This window comes from Hippichthys cyanospilos, chromosome 19 (assembly GCF_059441005.1).
Source record: "Hippichthys cyanospilos isolate Australia breed blue-spotted pipefish chromosome 19, RoL_Hcya_1.0, whole genome shotgun sequence".
Lineage (NCBI taxonomy): Eukaryota > Metazoa > Chordata > Actinopteri > Syngnathiformes > Syngnathidae > Hippichthys > Hippichthys cyanospilos.
This window is the reverse complement of record NC_142387.1, coordinates 16,374,584-16,393,253: the sequence shown is the minus strand read 5'-3', so window position 1 is coordinate 16,393,253 and position 18,670 is coordinate 16,374,584. Positions and strand designations below refer to the sequence as shown.

Genomic DNA, 18,670 nt, shown 5'->3' with positions numbered 1-18,670 from the left:
ATATACCTATTCTTTGTTGGTTTGGCAATAGTTTGCCAGGGCAAGTAGAGGAAGCGATTTCTTGAGCACGCGTGACGGTTTACGTTTTTAGCTGGAAGTAAGCGAGGGGCGGCCCCACCCGGGCGTGACCTCGTACCGGACCGACGCCCGGGGTAACGTGGTGTTTGGTGACAACACCCCAGAAGAAAAGATGACCGCGCCCGTCGCCGGGATGACAAAAGGTAGCGAGCGCAACACGTACGGAGGATCCAAAGATGCAAAATCACCTCGATAAATAAGACAAGCGGTATTCACTATTCAATTCAATGTTTCATTCGTTAAATAAGGAAATGAATCAATCGATGCTTGATTAAATGTATCCTTAATTAAATGACCAGTGATTTTATGAAAAAAAAAGATTAATTAGATGTTGATTAATTGTTTATTATCTAAATCAATTTGTCATTCATTCATTCATTATGGAACTAAATAAATCACTTTTGTTTAAATGTAGCATTAATTAAATGACAAACACTATATCATACATATACGCACACACACACACACACACATAATTATTTCATGAGCCACTGTTGTTTGAAGGAGCAAAAGTGCCAAAATTACGTGAAAAAATTTCGATGAAACAAATAAAAGTGTGATTTGAGGAAGAAAACCACAATTTCCAGCCAATCCTTTTCCTGCCTTTGTCAGAATCAGCCGTGAACAAGAAGCCAAAAGGACAAAAAGAAGAACACGAAAAGGAAGAAGAAAAATAACAAATAGCCTGACCTGCTTTTTGAGTCAAGTCGTCACAAAACGAATTACGCTCATATCTCAAGGCACCACCGAGTCAGGCCTTTGCTTTTTTTTTTTTTTTTTCCATTTGCGTTGCTGCGGATTGTTTGTGTTCACTGTGTGGCTTTTTTTTCACCATGAATAAAATCAAATAAAACACTGAAAGACAATTCTCCCGCATTTCAAGGCAAATCTCTTTAAAAAAAAACTGTGTGGCTTTTTAAGCGTATTTTTTTAATGGGTCAATGTTTTAAAAAATTCCGATGTTGGGGCGGACACTAGGACCATGTCTCTCACCCAGTAGGCATGTTGCTATGATCCTTTGATGCTTTGAACCTGTTGGCTTTGTCTTTGCTGTTTTGGACTTTGTTGTATCAGTTTTGTGATGGCCTGCGAAGAGTAAAGATCTCCACTTGCACAGCAACGTGTGGTTTCTTCTCTTCGCCACAATGTCAAACAAAAGTCTTATGATCAAAGAAAATACGCAAGTTTTTGCTCAGTGTAAAACAAATCTTACAGGAATACTTTCAACTCATCAATAGTCGATCAAATGAATGCAAACATGAAGAAATACGGTCAAGAAATAGGGAATGGCAACTTACCCGATAATTCAAATACGATGCGGCGCGGTGACGCCATCGCGTCACGTGACGAGTTGGCCGCTGCAAGGGATAGCACAGACGGAGCGCTGTTTGATAAATAAATAAATAAATAAATAAATAAATAAATAAATAAATAAATAAATAAATAAATAAATTGGTTGGTTGATTGATTGATTGATTGGTGGTATGTCGCGTCAAAGGGGTTTAAAATTTCCGAAAGCGATTATGGTAAAGAGGTAAAATTAGACGCATGCGCAGTCCGCCCCTTCGGCCTGCGCCGCTCTTGTGTGCTTTCAGGCGCTCAAAAATGCGCTGGAAGGTTGTGAGGTCGGCTCTACCCAGCTCCGTTTTTTTTAACCAAAGAAACTCACATTTTGGACTTCGCGTCACCCCTCCCGCTGACAACAAAGTTCTCACAGACGCTTGGGGCCATCGTCAGACAACAGTGAGAAAAACTGTTTGTTTCATTTTTGAGGGTTTCCGGAGGAGGAAGAGCCAGACGAGCGTTTCGTAGCTGCTAGCTGTTAGCCTAGCCGCGCCGTTTGATTTTTAGCAATGGCCGCCCTCGGTGCGATGCGCCCCCTTGTCCTTTTTATGGACCCGTTTAAACATTTGATTTAATTGTGAAAATGTTCGATTTTGAATGGAGACCAAGCGGTGCGATTGTTGGTGCGAAGACGGGCAGCTAAAGCTGCTAAGTACGTAATTGGCCGCGGCGTTGCTAACGTTACTTGAGCCGCATATGGAACGTTACATAGAGGCGGACTGATTTAGACTTGTGCTCGATTAAAAGGCGAAGGCGCTCGTCTAGCAGCTTCTGTGGGATAATTTGGCAGCTAGGCTGTGAAAACAGCGTGTTAAATAACAGATTTATGTAGTCCCGAAGAGGAGACAATTTTGTTTTTGGACCGTGAGGTGATGATGACGAGCTAATTGCGTTTAGCCACCCTTAGGTTACATTCAAATTGTGATGACCGGATACATCAGCTCCAACGGATATACCAACCCCAATTTGAATGTGTGTGACCTTTTATTGCACGAAATAAAAGTGCCCAAAATAAAATAGTGAGAAGAACGCCTTGTCGTCGCCAAGGGGGTATACACGTATCGTTCTATCCCGATAAGCTGTTAGCATCACACGACTCTAGAGTGGATTGTTTATTTTTGATTAAAAACTTCCCCCGCAATATGTAGTATGGTTATCCAGTTGTAATCCCCCCCGTTCAAAGGTTCTGGATTCGACTCCCTTCTTCCTTTGTGATACGTTGTTTTCACTCTCATGTCCCCATAGCATGCATATTTTCCCAATGAGCATAAGCTCTAGAGGTGGAGGGAAGACGTCATCTAACTCGAAGAAAAGGTTAAATTCAGGAACCTCATAACATGCATTTTTTTTCTCCAATGAGCAAAGCTGTAGAATACAGGTGTCAAAGTCATGGCCGGGGGCCAAATTCTCCACCCCACAATACAGATAATTTTAAGGGAAGATCTATTCCAATTGGCATATTACTTAAAATCTCACGATAACAACGGCAATGTTGTTTCTTCCCACAAATTTGTAATTGTAAAACTGCTCCAAGGGAGCACCCGCTACTTTTATCAGCTGCAATCGCAAGCTCCAATACCTCAAAATAAGGTAAAAATATGATGCAATCTTACGGTCTTAATGAAGAGACAAATAACTAATACTACTGCAGCGATCCAAGAGGAGCTAAGCCTACAACACAGTACATCCATGGTTTTTTTTTTTGTTTGTTTTTCTTTTCAATTTAAGTGTGTAATCACGGGTGAATGCTTTTATAAAGTATATTTTTGAGTGCAATAGTGTTTAAAAGCTAGAGGAGTTCACATCATAGTTCAGAAGTGATCATGTGATTCTTTATTCCCTTTCAAGTTGATAGTGACTTTTAAGTTTTTCCTGTGTGCAGGAAATGTTTTCAAGTAACGTTATCAGCAGTGGTACAAGTGAAGCACTGTTAAGATAAAAACAATAATAAACCTCCGGGGTGTTTGTCATTGTTTTTTCCGCCAAACGCGTGACTCATCCCAGCTACTCTGGTTGTCTCCCGTCTCCGCAGGCTGCCACCGATGTAGTCGCGGTGTGAGCCTGGTCCTGCATTCCCATTACCTCCGGCCTTCCCCGTGCCACTCGAGTGCCTCTTTGCCGCTATATGACCTTTGACCTCCAGCCTCTGCGCATCGTCACGGCAGAGGATTCCTGTCTCTGTAGCCCTCGAGCATCTTCGCCTGCCTTTCGCCTCCTACCCCAGGAGCAGCTGAGCGTCACTGTTTGGACCGGAGACGCCGTCGGATCCCCTTCCCTCTTCCCAGTCCCAGAACCCCACAGGGATCAGTGTTTTTTCTTCCCGGTGGTATCGAGCGGCTTGGCCGGCCGCCTGCACTCTTCAAAACTGGGGCGCGATTCGTGTGATGCGACCATGTCGGGTCTGGGCGAGCGCCGGCCGGTCAATGCGGACTACGCCGTCTCCTTGCTGGAGCAGCTCAAGTTCTTCTACGAGCAGAAGCTGCTGACGGACGTGGTCCTGCTGGTGGATGACACAGAGTTCCCTTGCCACAAAATGGTGCTGGCCGCATGCAGCTCCTACTTCAGGTCAGTTGTTGTTTGCTTTTTCGGTTCGGGATTAGGGCTGTGCGTGTCTGTCTGTCTCTATCTGTCTGTCTGTCTGTCTATTTCATAATTTGTGCAAAAAAGGCTACTGTGTTTATAGCTTGTGCATAACTTGCTGAAATACTACAATTAAGTAGTAACTTTGTTAACGCATTCTATAAACCGCCTTTCCAGGATTCTGCCCCTTGTGCAAAACCTGGATTTTGCTATTTAAGTAAATTATCAAATCTGAAAGGCAGTCTGTACATGTGTTTTGAGTGCACCTGACCTGCGCTTGTACAGGCCATTCCCTCAAAGCCCTCTGGAGGCCTCATTGGTAGGTTGCGTAATGACGCCCATTGTTACATGCCGCAGCAAAAGATGTGATGGGGCTGCGACAGTTTCAGTGATTTCAATAGATTTTTGTCCCCCAAGTTTTGAAACGTGCTTATAAATGTTCAACAATTGAACAAATGAGGCGTCACGCTTCATGGATGATGTCACACCGCCGCTCCAGATGCCTTTCTGTCTTTTCTCATCCGGACTTAAGACTTGGATGCACAAACTTTTGCAATGTGGCTAAATCACTGCTTTCCATCATAAATGTGTGACTTGGAAATGTGCAGCGCGGTTGACCGCCTGCCAACACTAGAAGAGTTCATCTGGGATCTCATACTACACTCTCATCGTGATGTGCGTGTCCTTTTGGGGCGTCTGCTCCTCACTTCCTCCTCCCGCCATGCGTTCCAAGAAATATGCGCACACCCTCTGTCCAAAAAAAAAAGTCCCGCCCTCCTACTTTTTCCCTATCCACTTGTCATCTGGCATGAACATGAAAGACATTTCCCCTTCAAGGTTCAGAGGTGTTGCACCTCTTTCTTATAAGTGCCATTCAGATTCCTTTGCTCCCTAGCTGGCCTCCCACCAAACCCCCACACACGTATACACACACACACACACACACACACACACACACACACACACACACGTCTGGCATGGGTTGAACGAGGGATGGCGACTGTTGCTGGCAAAAGTCTGGTCACTTAGTTCCCACTGGGAGAAGAATAAAAGGAGGTTGAGGGGGTGCGGCACTTGCTGCAGAGTTATGTAATTCAGCTTGGCCGATTTTTAACCCGGCCACCAGCTCAATAAAGGCAACACGCCCCCTTCACCACCCCAAAGACAATGTACATGAGGTCACATTTTAGTCTTAACAGTGAACCCTCCTTTGTCGTCAGGGATATGTTCCACACCAACCCAACTCGCTGATTTAGAGAGTGCGAGCTAGCATTATTCATGTAGCACATTTTAGACACACGGCAAGTGTGTGTTTTGCACAAGCAAAAGACAAAGGCAACAGCAAGCCGAGGGGGAAAAAAAAAAGTAAATTACAACAAGAATGTACTTTGAGCAAATTTGAAATGCAGGAAAATCTTGCTGACCTGTATGTGGCGGGGTGTGCACACAGGGCGATGTTTATGGGCGGCCTGAGTGAGAGTAAGCAGACGCATGTCCACTTGAGAAACGTGGACGCAGCCACGCTGCAGATCATCATCACGTATGCCTACACGGGCCACCTGGCCATCAGCGACAGCACCGTGGAGCCGCTCTACGAGACCGCTTGCTTCCTGCAGGTCAGCTGCTGCTGCCTTTCGAGTTATCGTCACTATTGTGCAATATTTTATAAGTTAACCCCTAACCGGCATGAAACGTTTTTGGGTGAAAAAAACATGACTTCATATCGAGCGTTGTTATCTGCTCTTTTTGTTCAACTTGGGAACTACATTTCGAATATTTATTCAACCACTATATTGTATAACATCCGTTTTATTTCTTGTCTGCCGAAAAATCGTGTCACTAATGACAACCAGCATCCGTATAAAAGTGAACAAAATGAAGGTATGCACTATTTTGCAAAGGAGTCGCTATAGCATAGTTAAGCTTTAAGTTGCTTCATGTTAAAATCAATTTGCTCTTTGTTTGAAAAGAAAAATGAACTCTTCCTATCACGGCACTAAAAAGCATCAACTTAGATTTGCTGATAATGGAAAACCTCTATTAAAATCTCATGTGTCTTTGGAGTTCAGTGTCCCGATACGAGAAGCCTTTATCGGAATATGTCTGTCTACATCCAAAATCTCAGATATTATGACTCATATACAATCAGTCAATTCCAGGCTCTGCTTAGCATCTAGCATGCAGATTTTAATTTTGCTAAGGTGCTGCTGTTTCAGACTTTTGTTCTTTGTTTGAATAGTACTGTGTCATAAAGTCTCGTGTACGATTTCATGCTGAAAACTTAGAAGCCTGTATCATTCCTGCTGGTATTGTATCGGATTGATGTTGGTATTGGACAGTACTCTTAAGTGAAAAAGTTGATTTCGTGTATCCCCATTTGAGAACCACTGGTTGAGACAATTTTTGATAATAAGAAAAAAAAAAAACAATGCATTTTGTGATTCCTATGTCCTCGCTAATATGCAGGTGGAAGACGCGCTGCTGCAGTGCCGCGACTACCTGGTAAAGAAGATCAACCCTGAGAACTGCGTACGCATGCTAAGCATCGGCGACCTGTTCAGCTGCAGCGAGCTGAAGCAGAGCGCCAAGCGCATGGTGGAGCACAAGTTCCCCACCGTGTACCGGCAGGACGCCTTCCTGCAGCTGTCGCACGAGCTGCTGGTCGACGTGCTGAGCAGCGACAACCTCAACGTGGAGAAGGAGGAGACGGTGCGAGAGGCGGCCATGCTCTGGCTGGAGTACAATATGGAGGCGCGCTCGCAGCACCTGTCGTCGGTTCTCAGCCAGATCCGCATCGACGCGCTCTCGGAGGTGACCCAGCGGGCCTGGTTCCAGGGCCTGCCGCCCAACGACAAGTCGGTGGTGGTGCAGGGCCTCTATAAGTCCATGCCCAAGTTCTTCAAGCCGCGCCTGGGCATGACCAAGGAAGAGATGCTCATCTTCATGGAGGCGCTGCCCGAGACACCAGGCGTTGGCGTGATGATGTCCTCGGTGCCCACCGCCATGGTGTGCTACAGCCCGCAGGCCGAGAAGGTCTACAAGTTGTGCAACCCGCCGCAGAACCTGCAGAAGGTTGGCACGCTTGTCACGCCCGACAACGACGTCTTCATCGCTGGCGGCGAGGTGGTGCTGGAGAACGCTTTCAGCCGCGGCGGCGGCCTGCAGGTGGTGGTGGACTCGGTGGACAGCTTCTTCTGGCTGGACGCCCAGCAGAACGCCTGGGTGGCCAAGACGCCCATGCTGTGCGCCCGCCTCAAGCCGGCGCTGGTCTACTGCGACGGCTGCATCTACGCCGTGGGCGGCGACAACGTGGGCGGAGAGCTCAACCGCCGCACCGTCGAGCGCTACGACCGCGAGAAGGACGAGTGGAGCATGGTCAGCCCGTTGCCGCTGGCCTGGAGCTGGAGCACCTGCGTGGTAGCTCACGACTGCATCTACGTGCTGACCCTGGACCTCACCTACTGCTACCTGCCGCGCGCTGATGCCTGGGTGGAGATGGCCCTGCGCAAGACCAGCCGCTGCCATGCCTCGGCCGCCGCGTTTGGGGACCTCATCTTCTACCTGGGCGGCCTGCATGTGGCCGGCGGTTCGGCCGGCGGCGCCACCCGGGCCTCGCCGGCCGTGGAGATCTACGACGTCAACAAGAATGAGTGGCGCCAGGCCGCCAACGTCCCGGCCAGGCGCTACTCGGACCCCTGCGTGCACGCAGTGGTGCTGCTGGGCGGCCTGTGCGTCTTTGTGCGCGAGACGCACATGCACGACCGGCCCAAATACGCCATCTACCAGTACGACGTGGAGCTGGACCGCTGGTACCTCCGACAGCCCGTGTCGGAGCGCGTGCTCTGGGAGCTGGGCGACTGCTTCCACTGCGCCGTGGGCAAGCTCTACCCTTCCTGCCTGGAGGAGTCCCCGTGGAAGCCGCCCGCCTACCTCTTCTCACCCGACGGCGGGGGCGAGTTTGAAATGGACGGCGAGCTGGTCTCGCTCCCCCTCGTGTAGCTCTGACCCCAACGGCGGGACTTTGGAACTAAAGGAGGTGGTCATCTCACGGACTTCTTTCCTTTTCTTCACTATGTCGTAACGCGGCGCGGTTGGGGGGGGGAGTTGGTTAGCACGTTTGCCCCACGGTTCCCAGGTTCAGGGATCTCTTGCGTTGCTGCGTGGGGTTTGCATGTTCTCCCGTGCTTGCGTGGATTATTTTTTTTTCTGCGGGTACTCCAGCTTCCTCCCACATTCCGAACAACTTTCATGTCAGGCCTATTGAAAACTAAAATGGCCAAAAGTGCATAGAGCAGTTCCATTTTTTTTTTTTTTTTTAATTCTTTAAATACACCTAAAACACTAGGGATTGTCAAGTGGGACTTGGTCCTGCTGTCAATTGCAAATATCCGCCAATGGATGCCACAAGGGTTGCAGGGCACTACTTGTCACTAAATGCAACTCCTTAAAGGAAAAGTCCAATTTTTTGTCGTTTTCAGCCGTCAAAAGATATTTTGTCTTGGAATTGTTTGTTATCGGAAATATTTTTCACGTTCAACTAATATCTTTAAAACACATTTTTCCACTTGCTTTTGACTGAAAATGACCACCTGTGAAGACAGTCACGACTTTCATGTAGGTTCATGTAGGTAGGTCACAAGCAATGTCGTTGATTTGATTGGGTTGTTACCCGAACACTTACGTGATGTCATTTAAAGTCGAGAGCAAGTGGTATAATGTGTTTTCAAAGGTATTGAATGTACATGAAAAAAAAAGAATTACTGTATCAACAGAAAACGTTTACAGCTGGAAAAAGGCAAAATAAGTGTTCATCATCCGTTCTTGACTTCAAAATACCACCGGATGGCGTCAAACCTCCGGAAGACAGGTTCGTTCCGCCTTTCAGTGACACACTTGCGACCTGCCGATGACACTCACCAATAGTCTGCTGGGATAGGCTCCAGATTTATCTAATGAGGTCAAGCGATACAGAAAATGGATGTATGGCTCATCAGGGCGCGCTGAAACTTCGCCCCGCCCTTTCCTTCTCCCCTGCACATCACAATATTTTCCGGGTTGAACTCGGGATCAGTTGGCTCTCTTCTTGGGAGAGGAGGGGGCTGGCACAGCAGCACTGGGGTGGGGCAGAGGGGCAGTGGATTTTTTGATTTGTACTTTTTCCCTAGGTGGGGGGGCAGCAAGGGCGACTGCGGGTCCAGTCGCTCACCCGCTGCACCCTTGTCCACTGCGCCCAAGGCCTTCCACACAACCATCAGTTTACGCCTCACGCTACGTTGAGCGTCATTAATGGTAACACACACAAACACACCTCCACTATCAGCATTTCTCATTTCCAAGCTGCTGAAGTATATATTATATATATGATAAAATATCTATTTTTCATGTTTAAAACAACGTGTTATAGTGTGGGGGGAAAATAACCCGTTCTATTTTGTATTCGTTTTTTTTTTTTAATTTAATATCAGACATTACTGTAGTGCGACTGTGGCTAGAAGTTCATCCTCGGGTGCGTTCACGTTGTTTCTGGAGGAGGTACCGGTCTGGGCGCTTGTTGCTAAGGAAACTGGCCCCTGGCAACCACTAGCAGTAGTTTGGCGGGGTGGGACCTTTAAGCTCATGAGCACGGGTGCTTCATGGCAGACGTTTCCAGCATGTTTGGCTGCATCATATTCCGTTGGCACTGTTTTTTCAATGAACGTTAATTTATTAAAAATGCATACCCAAAAAAAAGTCTCGTTTTTAGTCATGTCCAAGACAAACGGAACATTTAACCTGGAAAAGCCACTTTAGATCACAAAACGTCTTTATTTTTCAATACAGCAATATATATATATTTTTTTTTACATTACAAGCATCTCAGGAAAATATTCTGTCGATCTGAATAGAAATTTTGTAAATTATAAAATGGAAGATGTAGTTGGAGGAATAAAAACAAAAAGAGCTTTACATACATACAATTAAGTCTAAATAAGCACTCAAAGAGGACAAAAAAGACATGCTTGCTTAGATATGCCGGACTTCATTGTGCCACAAAGCATCATGTTTTTACAAGACCAGAAATGACAGTTGTACAAGTTCGCAAACCGCAATTTCTCCAGTGTCCGGACAAAACAGGAAGATTTGATCCATGAACTTCGTACACATCAAATAAATAAGATTGATAAAGGTAGCAAAAGGCCAAATAACGAGCAGGTGAAGGTTGTCAGTTTTCATTCAGGGGTTCGTGTCATAACAATGTGTGTGTTCTAGCAACGGCATTCATCTAAACACTTGCAAACCGGGAGGTCGAGATGTCAGATTTAACTCATGTCGAGCTCATTTACTGCCATTCAAAATGAGAAATATTGTCAATTTTTGACATTTTGAAAACCCCATGTTTAATCATGCATTCATTCCCTCCAGTTTTGCATTCATCCTTTCAATGGCATCTCGCGAACAGGGGTTGTGTTGACACCCCAAAACCATCGGATGGCACTAACGGACTTGGTTGAGTGGCTTAGCCTGACCCCCGTTATGCCAAGCTCTTGTTATTCCTATTTCAATTTAATAAATATATTTACAGCATAGTTACTTTTGCTGTTATCACGTTGCTACTATTATTGTACATAAAGGGGTTTTCTCCAAAAATGTTTATACACATGTATTTATGTATAGATAGGGATGATGCCACCGAACATTTTGAGGGGTTGAAAGTAAAAATATATTTGATGATGTTAAGCCCCTTTCAAAGTCAACCCAAATTGGGCAATAACAAGGCCAGGCTACTGAAAAATTCTGGGCACACTGGGGTTAAGAGAAAAAAATAATTATATGTTCATATCGGTAAATACTGAAGTCTAAAATCAATGTTACTTGCTAACTTTGGCTCAGTCAACGATAGCGTCGTTTCGCATTCGCTACACGAAATTACTTAAAAATGTTAACGTTTTCACATGTTGAATTGATTAAGCGGCACATGAGCCAGCGGCCAACAAGTGACCGAGGCTACCAAACTTATCAAGACAACAACAGTTGCCAAGGCAACAAGGCTGGGACCAAGCGAACTGTTTTGCTACCAAGACAACCGCGCTGTTACCAAGGTAACCACGCTCTTGCCAAAACCAAGACATTCAGGTTGTTACCGTGGTAACCGCATTAAGACAACCGTGCTGTTACCAAAGCTACCACAATGTTATGACAGAAGCCGGGCCGGGCCGTTGTAGCGGTAAACACGGATGGCGTCAAAGCTACAGCGTCGCGGCGATCCGGAAGGGCAGTGATGTCAACGGCGCAGTCAGGTCGGCGCCGCTGTGCTGTCAAGAGGTCGCGTCCGGTCGGGGCGGTGGGGGGGACCAGCCTGACTCGGGCCGGGCGGCTCAGGGTTGGGCCCGGTCGGCGGGAACGTCCGGCTGGGATGCGGCGACGGGCTGAGCCAGGGTGGAGAACCAGGACGACATGGCCGACTTGGCGCTGGTTAAAGCTCCGCCCACTGACTGACCTGAGAGCACAACGCGATTGGCACACCAGCAAGTCAAAGTGAGTAAAGTGAATTTTATTTCTGCAGTTCAGTATCAGTGAGGCGCGATCATATCAATAGCATTTTACATTTAGCTTAGCATTAAGCTAGCCGTGGGCCCTTTAGACCGTGTGATTCGCTTGGTTCAAATATAAACTTTGGGCTACAAATTTTGACTTTTTTTTTCTAATGCTTTAGGCTGATGGTCCAGTGTGGCTAATCTTTAGTTTTTTCTCAGCCACAATGGGCGCTATCACCTGGTAAACAAGGAGACAAAAGATGACATCAAATGATTGATTTTGAGTTTGAACAGTTATTTTACTTGCCACCGGGCGAGCTCTCCACTAGTCATAAACAGGCATGTTACTCAGGCAGTTTGGGAAAAAAAATCTATTCTTACCGACGGCCTTCCCGGTCTGGACCACGCTCCTGCTGGTGGTTATCATGGCGTTCCCGATCTTCTTGCCGCGCTCGCTGTTATGCACTGAACTAGACACAAATAAAATGAAGGGTCGGCGGGTAACAAATTAAGATGACAACGAGCGGGATGCCTGAGCCCGGATGTAAACCCTCAAGCCCTTTTGATGGTGGTCAAGATTTGAGCATTGCGTTCCCTGGACTCAGTTAAATGCAAGTGGGCGGGACTCACTGTGTAAGACGCAGTTTGACGTCGGCGACGCTGTACTGTCCTTGGAAGGGATGTCTGCGGCACACAAAATGATGATGATTGGTGGGGAGAAGCTAAGCCTACGCTCATGAGGAAATCCTTTCTGAGACAAATAATTTCGAATTTGATTTAATGACACAGTCGCAAAGTACCCCGGCGTGACGGCGGCCATGGCAGCGTGTTTGTTGCTGTGCCACAAGCGGAAGTTGTGCGTCACCTTCCAGCCGGCGATGAAGGGGGCGCCGTAATCCGCCAGCAGCCTCTCGTTATCTGTCGCAAAAAAACGCGCGGGAACGTTTACGACTGAAATTCGGTTCCTTTGCCTCATGTGGATCCGGGTTATGCTTTTTTTTTTTTGTCCCATCATATTTTAGCCTTTGCTGCTATCATGATCTAATCTGCCCAGGACCTTCACTTGTGTCCTGAAATACAATTTACGTTATTTATGTCAACCCGTCCAAACACGGCCTTCTGATTAAATTTGTGGAAAGCAGCAGCAAAATCCACGGTGGTGCCATTTTGTCCCTTGCTGTCGACTGGAAATGACATCACAGCTGCTCGGGGCACAACCAATCATTGCTCAACGGGACTATCACATGACCAAACTCAGGAGGCATGAGTCATGATTGGTCATTACTTGATTAACGAGCAACTGTTTTATTTCCCTTTGACGGCGAGTGGTATAATGGGCGGCGTTTAACTTATATCTCGCACGCCAGATTCAATGAATGAATGACTTGTATGAGGTACATTCCGTGGCTCCTCCCACCTTCCCGCAAGCAGGACGCCAGCAGCGCGTGGAGGTAAAGCGCGAACTGCGCCCGGATCCACTCGTCGCCGCCCTCCCAGCCCGTCCCGTCCAGGAAGACGTCGTCGCGGTTCTCCGTAACGTGCTTCAGCAGGTAGTCGGCGAAGCGCAGGTCGGCCGTGGTCAGGCCCAGGACTTTGCGCAGCTCGCCGTCCTGGATCTGGACGCTGGCCTACGGAAAGCCGTTTGAGACAAAAAAAAAAAAAGAAGGGCTTTGAGGGTGTGGCGTCCGGGCTCACCTCCTCCACCTCCACCACGGCGTCGCTCAGGTGCCTCTGCTGCCGGAAGAGGATGTTGGTCGCCCCGGCGACGAAGCCGCGCACCGCCACGTCGGACAGGAGGTGGTGCTGCTGCAGCGCCATGTACGGCAGACAAAGGTAACCCTGCACGCAAAGCCCCACCCATTTGCATTTTGCTGACGGGACCGTGTCGGACCAAGGCAGCGCGGCTGACGAGCGCTTGGCACGTCTGCCTAACGGCGGACAGGTTCCGGGTTAGAATCTGGGCTACGGCCTTCCTGTGTGGACTTTCCTCACACTCATGTCTGGTTTGTCCTCTCAAATGCTGACTCTCAATTTGTGTAAATGCTTCTTTGGCTACGGGATTTTCCACACTATAAGGCGCACCTAAAAGCCTTCATTTTTGCCGAAAGCTGACGGTGCGCATTATCGTCTGGTGCTCCTTATACATCGCATGAACCACGAGTTTTTCTTTTTGGGGGACGAAAAATAAAATAACTTAATCGCCATGTAAATTCTTCCATTTTTATCCCCGCATTTCAGTTATAATTGTATTCTAGGCAATCCTCAATCGTCAGAATTCTGAGAATAAAGTGAGAAATCTGACTAAAAGGGAGAACTCTAACTTTAAAGTCAGAATTCTGATATCAGACAAAAGTCTTTTGGTTTTGGGTCATCACTGGCCCTCCTCCTCAGCACCGACTGATTGACCGATTAGCAATCCGGGCTTTCGTCTATAGGTCAAGCATCCGCGAGGTTTTGACCAGCCGTCGCCCGCGCTGCCGCCCAGAACGTCGACGAGTCGCGTTTACCTTGGTGAAGATGGCGAGCGGCATGCCGTAGCGGTCCTCCTCCAGACCCGACAGCAGGCCCTGCGCGACGCCGCCCTGCCCCCCGAACGGCTGCACCGTGATGGGCGCGGCCCCCTGCCCCGAATCGTCCAACGCGCCGGGGTCCAGCGTCTCCCAGTCGCTCTCCGACGACTCGGGGGACGAGCGGGAGTGCGGCTTGAGGCGGGGCTCGGCGGCGCCGTCCTCGCCCTCCCGGGCGTCCCCGTCGCCCCGCAGCTCCGAGGCCGACAGCGACTCGAACTCTTCGGCGCCCGGCGGGTCGGGGTCCTCGGACGCGCCGCTTTTCGGCCGGTAGTGCGACGAGTCCACCAGGCCGTGCTCCAGCATGCCTGCGCGTACGGCGCGGTGAATGCCGTACCTAATGAAGCGGCCGGCGGTCGAGTGTGACGCACCTGGGAATAACGACAGGACGGTCATCAGCGTTCCCACCAGTCTGCTGACGGGCGACACGTAGAAGAGAACCTGCGGAGGCGACCGCTCGCAAGTCACAAACGAGCGACTCGGGCAGGGCGTGGCGTGAGTGTGCGTGCGTGTGTGTGTGCTTGATTGACACCTTCTTCTCCAGCAGGATGAGCTTGAAAAGGATGAGAACCTGTCGACATGGAAGACCGTTACTTTGGGATTGGTAGCGTATGACTTTTTTTTTTTAAATCCAAAGTACTTTGGGTACCAATACATTCGTCCAAATTTGGCATTTTTCACTTCATACCATTTAGGTGTCACCATTTTCACGTTGAATTTCATGTACATATTTGTCAAAATTCTACATTTTTCGCTTCATGTACATACTGTACTTAGTAAACACTACTTCAACGAACTTAAGTTACAGAGTGGAAGAATTAGCGCCGTCTTGTGGTGAAATAGGAATGCAACGATTTGGAATCACAAACACTACGTCGTCTCAGAGATGAAACTTTGTTATAATTCTATGGCTACATCATGTTCGTGATTTGAGTCCTTCACGTTCACACGGCGATAAAGTCCTGTGTCTTTAAGTTACCTCAATACTTTAATCCAAATTTGGCATAACTACGGTTTCCCAACTGTCTGAATTTCACATTTTCACGCATGTATTCCTTCATTTTTTAATCTGTTGCTTCATGTCCTTTATGCATCCAAATATTTTTTTTGTCTCAAACGATATGCTTCGGTCCATGTACCGGCGTCCCAATATAATTGTCGAATATTTCCAGTTCGCACCTCGAGTTCTTTGGATGTCCAAATTGCATATTTATTTTCTTCATCAACTTAAGGTGCCCCGAAACATAAGTATTTGTAACGTATTTGTAATTGCAGGTTGCCTTCCATCTTTTACCTTGTGCCTGAAGTGCAGGATGAGATCTCGCGGCGACAAGCCTGCGGAGAGACGAAAAAGTTCATCTCCAGAGACGCAAAGACAAGCGAAAGAGGACAACGAACGGGATGCTCGGAGGACGCACCGAGGAAGACCTGCGAGCCGTCCGGAGCCGAACCCCTCAAGGAACCGTTCATGTGCTCGTAGAGCTCCTGCGGGAAGAGCCCGCGGAGGTGAGCGGCGGGACGAGCGAGAGACGCTTGGGCCTCACCTTCAGGATTGAAATTTGAGAGAAGTCTTTCTCCTCAAAGTAAGCGTGCGTGATCAGCTGCAGTTTGGCTTGTAGAAGTCCGAACAGGGGCTGCCAAAATCACAACTTGGATGTGGACAAATGTTTGGGGATTTCAGATGTCCCAATACTTTTGTCCAAAGCTCCCCCATTGCTTTTATCTCAATTTAGATCAGGGGTGTCCAAACTTTTTCTTTGAGGGCCAAAAATATAAAGACAAAAGAAAGGCCCATGTTATTTCATTCGAATTATTTTACTTATTTATCCATATTTACTTATGTATTTTGTTCTATTTTTTTCCCCAAAAAACGTTTTGCTGGTACTGATTTAAGTAGTACAATTACGTAATTAGGTAATCGATTACTTAAGGTACCTCAGTAATAAGGTTATAGATTACTTCAAGTGATTGAGTACAAAAGTGATTAATTTAGGGAATGAAGTACAAAGTAATGATTTACTTTAGGTGCGAAATGAATGATTTTGGGGTCATTAAGAATAGAAATAAAAAGTACCTAAGATTTCATGTCTGAACCTTTAAAAAATGTAAACAGTTTTTTTTTTTTTTTTTTGACATTGTCTCCAGCATTTGTTACTTTTTTAAAGTTCACTTCTGGCTCTGTCAAAATGCATTTTTCCGCCAAAATTTGGTGGCCCGCAAACGGCCCTCAGACTTTATTTTGGACACCGCTGACTTATGACATTGCAATATTTTCACAAGTTTGCCTTAACGTTAGCACGCTAACGTTAGCGAGGGCGCCTCACCACCCGGCTCAGCACGCAGACGCTCTTCTGCACCGTCTCGCGGGTCACGTCGGCCTGTCGGACCTTCAGCGCCTGAGGGCGAAAACCACACACACAAAAAACAAAACTAATTGCCGCGCTGTCTGTCAAACAAACACGGATCGCCTCGTTGCCGCGGCAACCGGGCCCGTTGAGACAAAAAGAGCGACCTTGGCCTCGATCTGCCGGTAGCACGACACGCCGTAGACGCACTTGGTGTCCCTGCCGAGGGGGGGCAGGTGGAAGTAGACCGTGTCTGAAATACAAAAGAACATTTCACGTGAGCTGAGACAAAAGAAGCTCAAATTAGCTTGACAATTAGCATCAAATGACATGCAAGCAAGCGAACGGGGTGGCTACGCCCACTTTAGCATGAGTTCTGCACGAGTCATGCGACCGGTCACTCACTTTGTGCTCTTTGTTTACGGTCTGCACAAAGTCACACACTGGAATGCAAATTCCAATCAAATGAAAATGTCTAGCTGCAATAAACGCCACCAGATGGCGCTCTTTTTTGGGGGCGATTTTTACAACGGCATAACATTTGGAGCAAACCATTTGTCTCACCTAGATGATTATTTGAATAAGTATCAGTGGCCGGTATAGGCAACCTGCGCGAGTACCCGATACCTCGAAAAACAAGGCCCATATCATATTCATCGACTCCGAACTTAATTTGTGAAATCAACGCCTACATTTTCTTTGCAAAAATATGTTCTATGCATCTCTGCTAGTTTAAACAGACCTGTTTGTATCCAACAAAGCGGGTGGCCATTTTGCCACTTGCTGTGATGCTCAGATTGTGAAGGTCACGTCACATGACTTACAGGTGCGCTCTGATTGGTTGTTACCTGAGCCCTGAGCAACTGCGATGTCATTTTCAGTCAACGGCCAGTGTCAAAATGCGCCCCCCCGAAACCGATAATAACAGGTGGATGTTGTGGCTTCTTTTATACTCTGCAAATGCTATAATATTCAGAACGATGTATTTATATTAGTTAGAATGCATAGAACAAATTCTTTGACTTCTAATGAGTTCCTTTTGTTTAAACCTGCAGTTCAATAGCAATAGTGTGAAACCCCAATTGGAAAAACCAACTCTAAATCCCATTTGAACCCAGATTGGAAACTGATTTGGAACCTTGATTGAAAACCCGAAGCACTTGCGCTACTACCTTCCTGGTAGTTGTGCGCTCCGTCGGGCAGCGCCAGGAACGGGAGGTACTTCCACTCCTCGGGCAGCATGTTGCTATCGTGACCCTCATGCGGCATCAGCGGCGGATATGAAAATTCCACCTGATGTTTGGCACAAACAAAAACAACGATTTTGGGAACTCCGTAAATTGATTTTTTTCTTTCCTCTGAGTGATGCATATAGAAAAAAATGTTGTATGTGCCGCAGCCTTGTAAAATGTGGATGGCGGGCCGCAAATGGCCCCCGGGCCCTAGTTTGGGCACCTTTGGTTTAAGAAGTATAAACCGTACGACAATCACATTGTGGGAGAAGAATTAGAGGTTAGGCGGAGTCAAAGGCTTCCAACACAAGCGTGTTTTTTTTTTTTTTTGTCATGGGCAACGTGGCCGCCAAACAGGCGTTGCTTTGCAGAACAGGTTTTAGTGTGCAACCTCCCTGGAAACACAACCAGCAAGTTTGGCTTCCCGCCAACAAACAAGATTGTTATGATTGTTGGGACCCCAACCTAGATTTGCATCCTTAAGGTAAAACTTTCTTACAATCAATTTGACATACTAGCATTGGCTTTAAACGCCAATCTGAGTTTCATAATACATATCTAGTTATTATTTTGGGACTCGAACGTTACAGCGTGATTCTTGTGCTAGGACCACAACAGTAACAAATAGGAAGATGTGCAGGACGTTACGTAATCGCCAGAAAACAGCTGATGCACCATCAGCATCATCTTCATCAACCTCATCGCCCCTGCCCGCTTTCATGTGGTCGCATTATAGCAGTTAGCATGTTGCTATCGTGGTAAGCGGCAAACGCAGAATGTTGACGGACCTGACAGCCCTTCTTGTGGTGGAAGCCGACCACCGCGATATGGAGCACCGGCCCCCGCGGATCGTCCACGTCGTGCGGCTCCATCCGCTCCATTCGGGGCTCCCAAGCGTGGGGCGTCAACACAGAAGCGAAGGAGCCGCTGTTTTGATCCCGTCAGTCCGCAGCTGTGCGAAACACTACGATAAGCACAGTACAGTACGATTTTTACTTCCGCTTGGTCAG

General features: G+C 47.4%; 2 protein-coding genes and 1 long non-coding RNA gene across 3 annotated transcripts; 1 reads left to right on the top strand and 2 right to left on the bottom strand.

Moving 5' to 3' along the window:
• Window positions 1-546: 546 nt before the first annotated feature.
• On the bottom strand, window positions 547-3,173 carry LOC148408175 (uncharacterized). Its single transcript, XR_015868696.1, has 3 exons — window positions 3,036-3,173; window positions 1,377-1,436; window positions 547-1,238 (listed from the first exon to the last, which is right to left on the bottom strand). It is a non-coding gene; the product is annotated as an uncharacterized LOC148408175 (long non-coding RNA).
• Window positions 1,673-9,940, top strand: kbtbd2 (kelch repeat and BTB (POZ) domain containing 2). The gene is made up of 4 exons (XM_088441959.1): window positions 1,673-1,821; window positions 3,455-3,987; window positions 5,453-5,618; window positions 6,469-9,940. Exons 2-4 carry the CDS (start codon window positions 3,548-3,550, stop codon window positions 7,999-8,001), a joined length of 2,139 nt encoding a protein of 712 aa, XP_088298085.1. The 5' UTR covers window positions 1,673-1,821; window positions 3,455-3,547; the 3' UTR covers window positions 8,002-9,940.
• avl9 (AVL9 cell migration associated) lies at window positions 9,788-18,667 on the bottom strand. The gene is made up of 16 exons (XM_088441960.1): window positions 18,449-18,667; window positions 17,601-17,721; window positions 16,596-16,681; window positions 16,408-16,479; window positions 15,628-15,717; window positions 15,502-15,568; window positions 15,378-15,418; window positions 14,616-14,654; window positions 14,455-14,524; window positions 14,024-14,391; window positions 13,212-13,355; window positions 12,934-13,144; window positions 12,317-12,434; window positions 12,147-12,200; window positions 11,898-11,986; window positions 9,788-11,479 (listed from the first exon to the last, which is right to left on the bottom strand). The coding sequence occupies exons 1-16, from the start codon at window positions 18,539-18,541 to the stop codon at window positions 11,358-11,360; spliced, it is 1,785 nt and encodes a 594-aa protein (XP_088298086.1). The 5' UTR covers window positions 18,542-18,667; the 3' UTR covers window positions 9,788-11,357.
• Window positions 18,668-18,670: the final 3 nt, after the last annotated feature.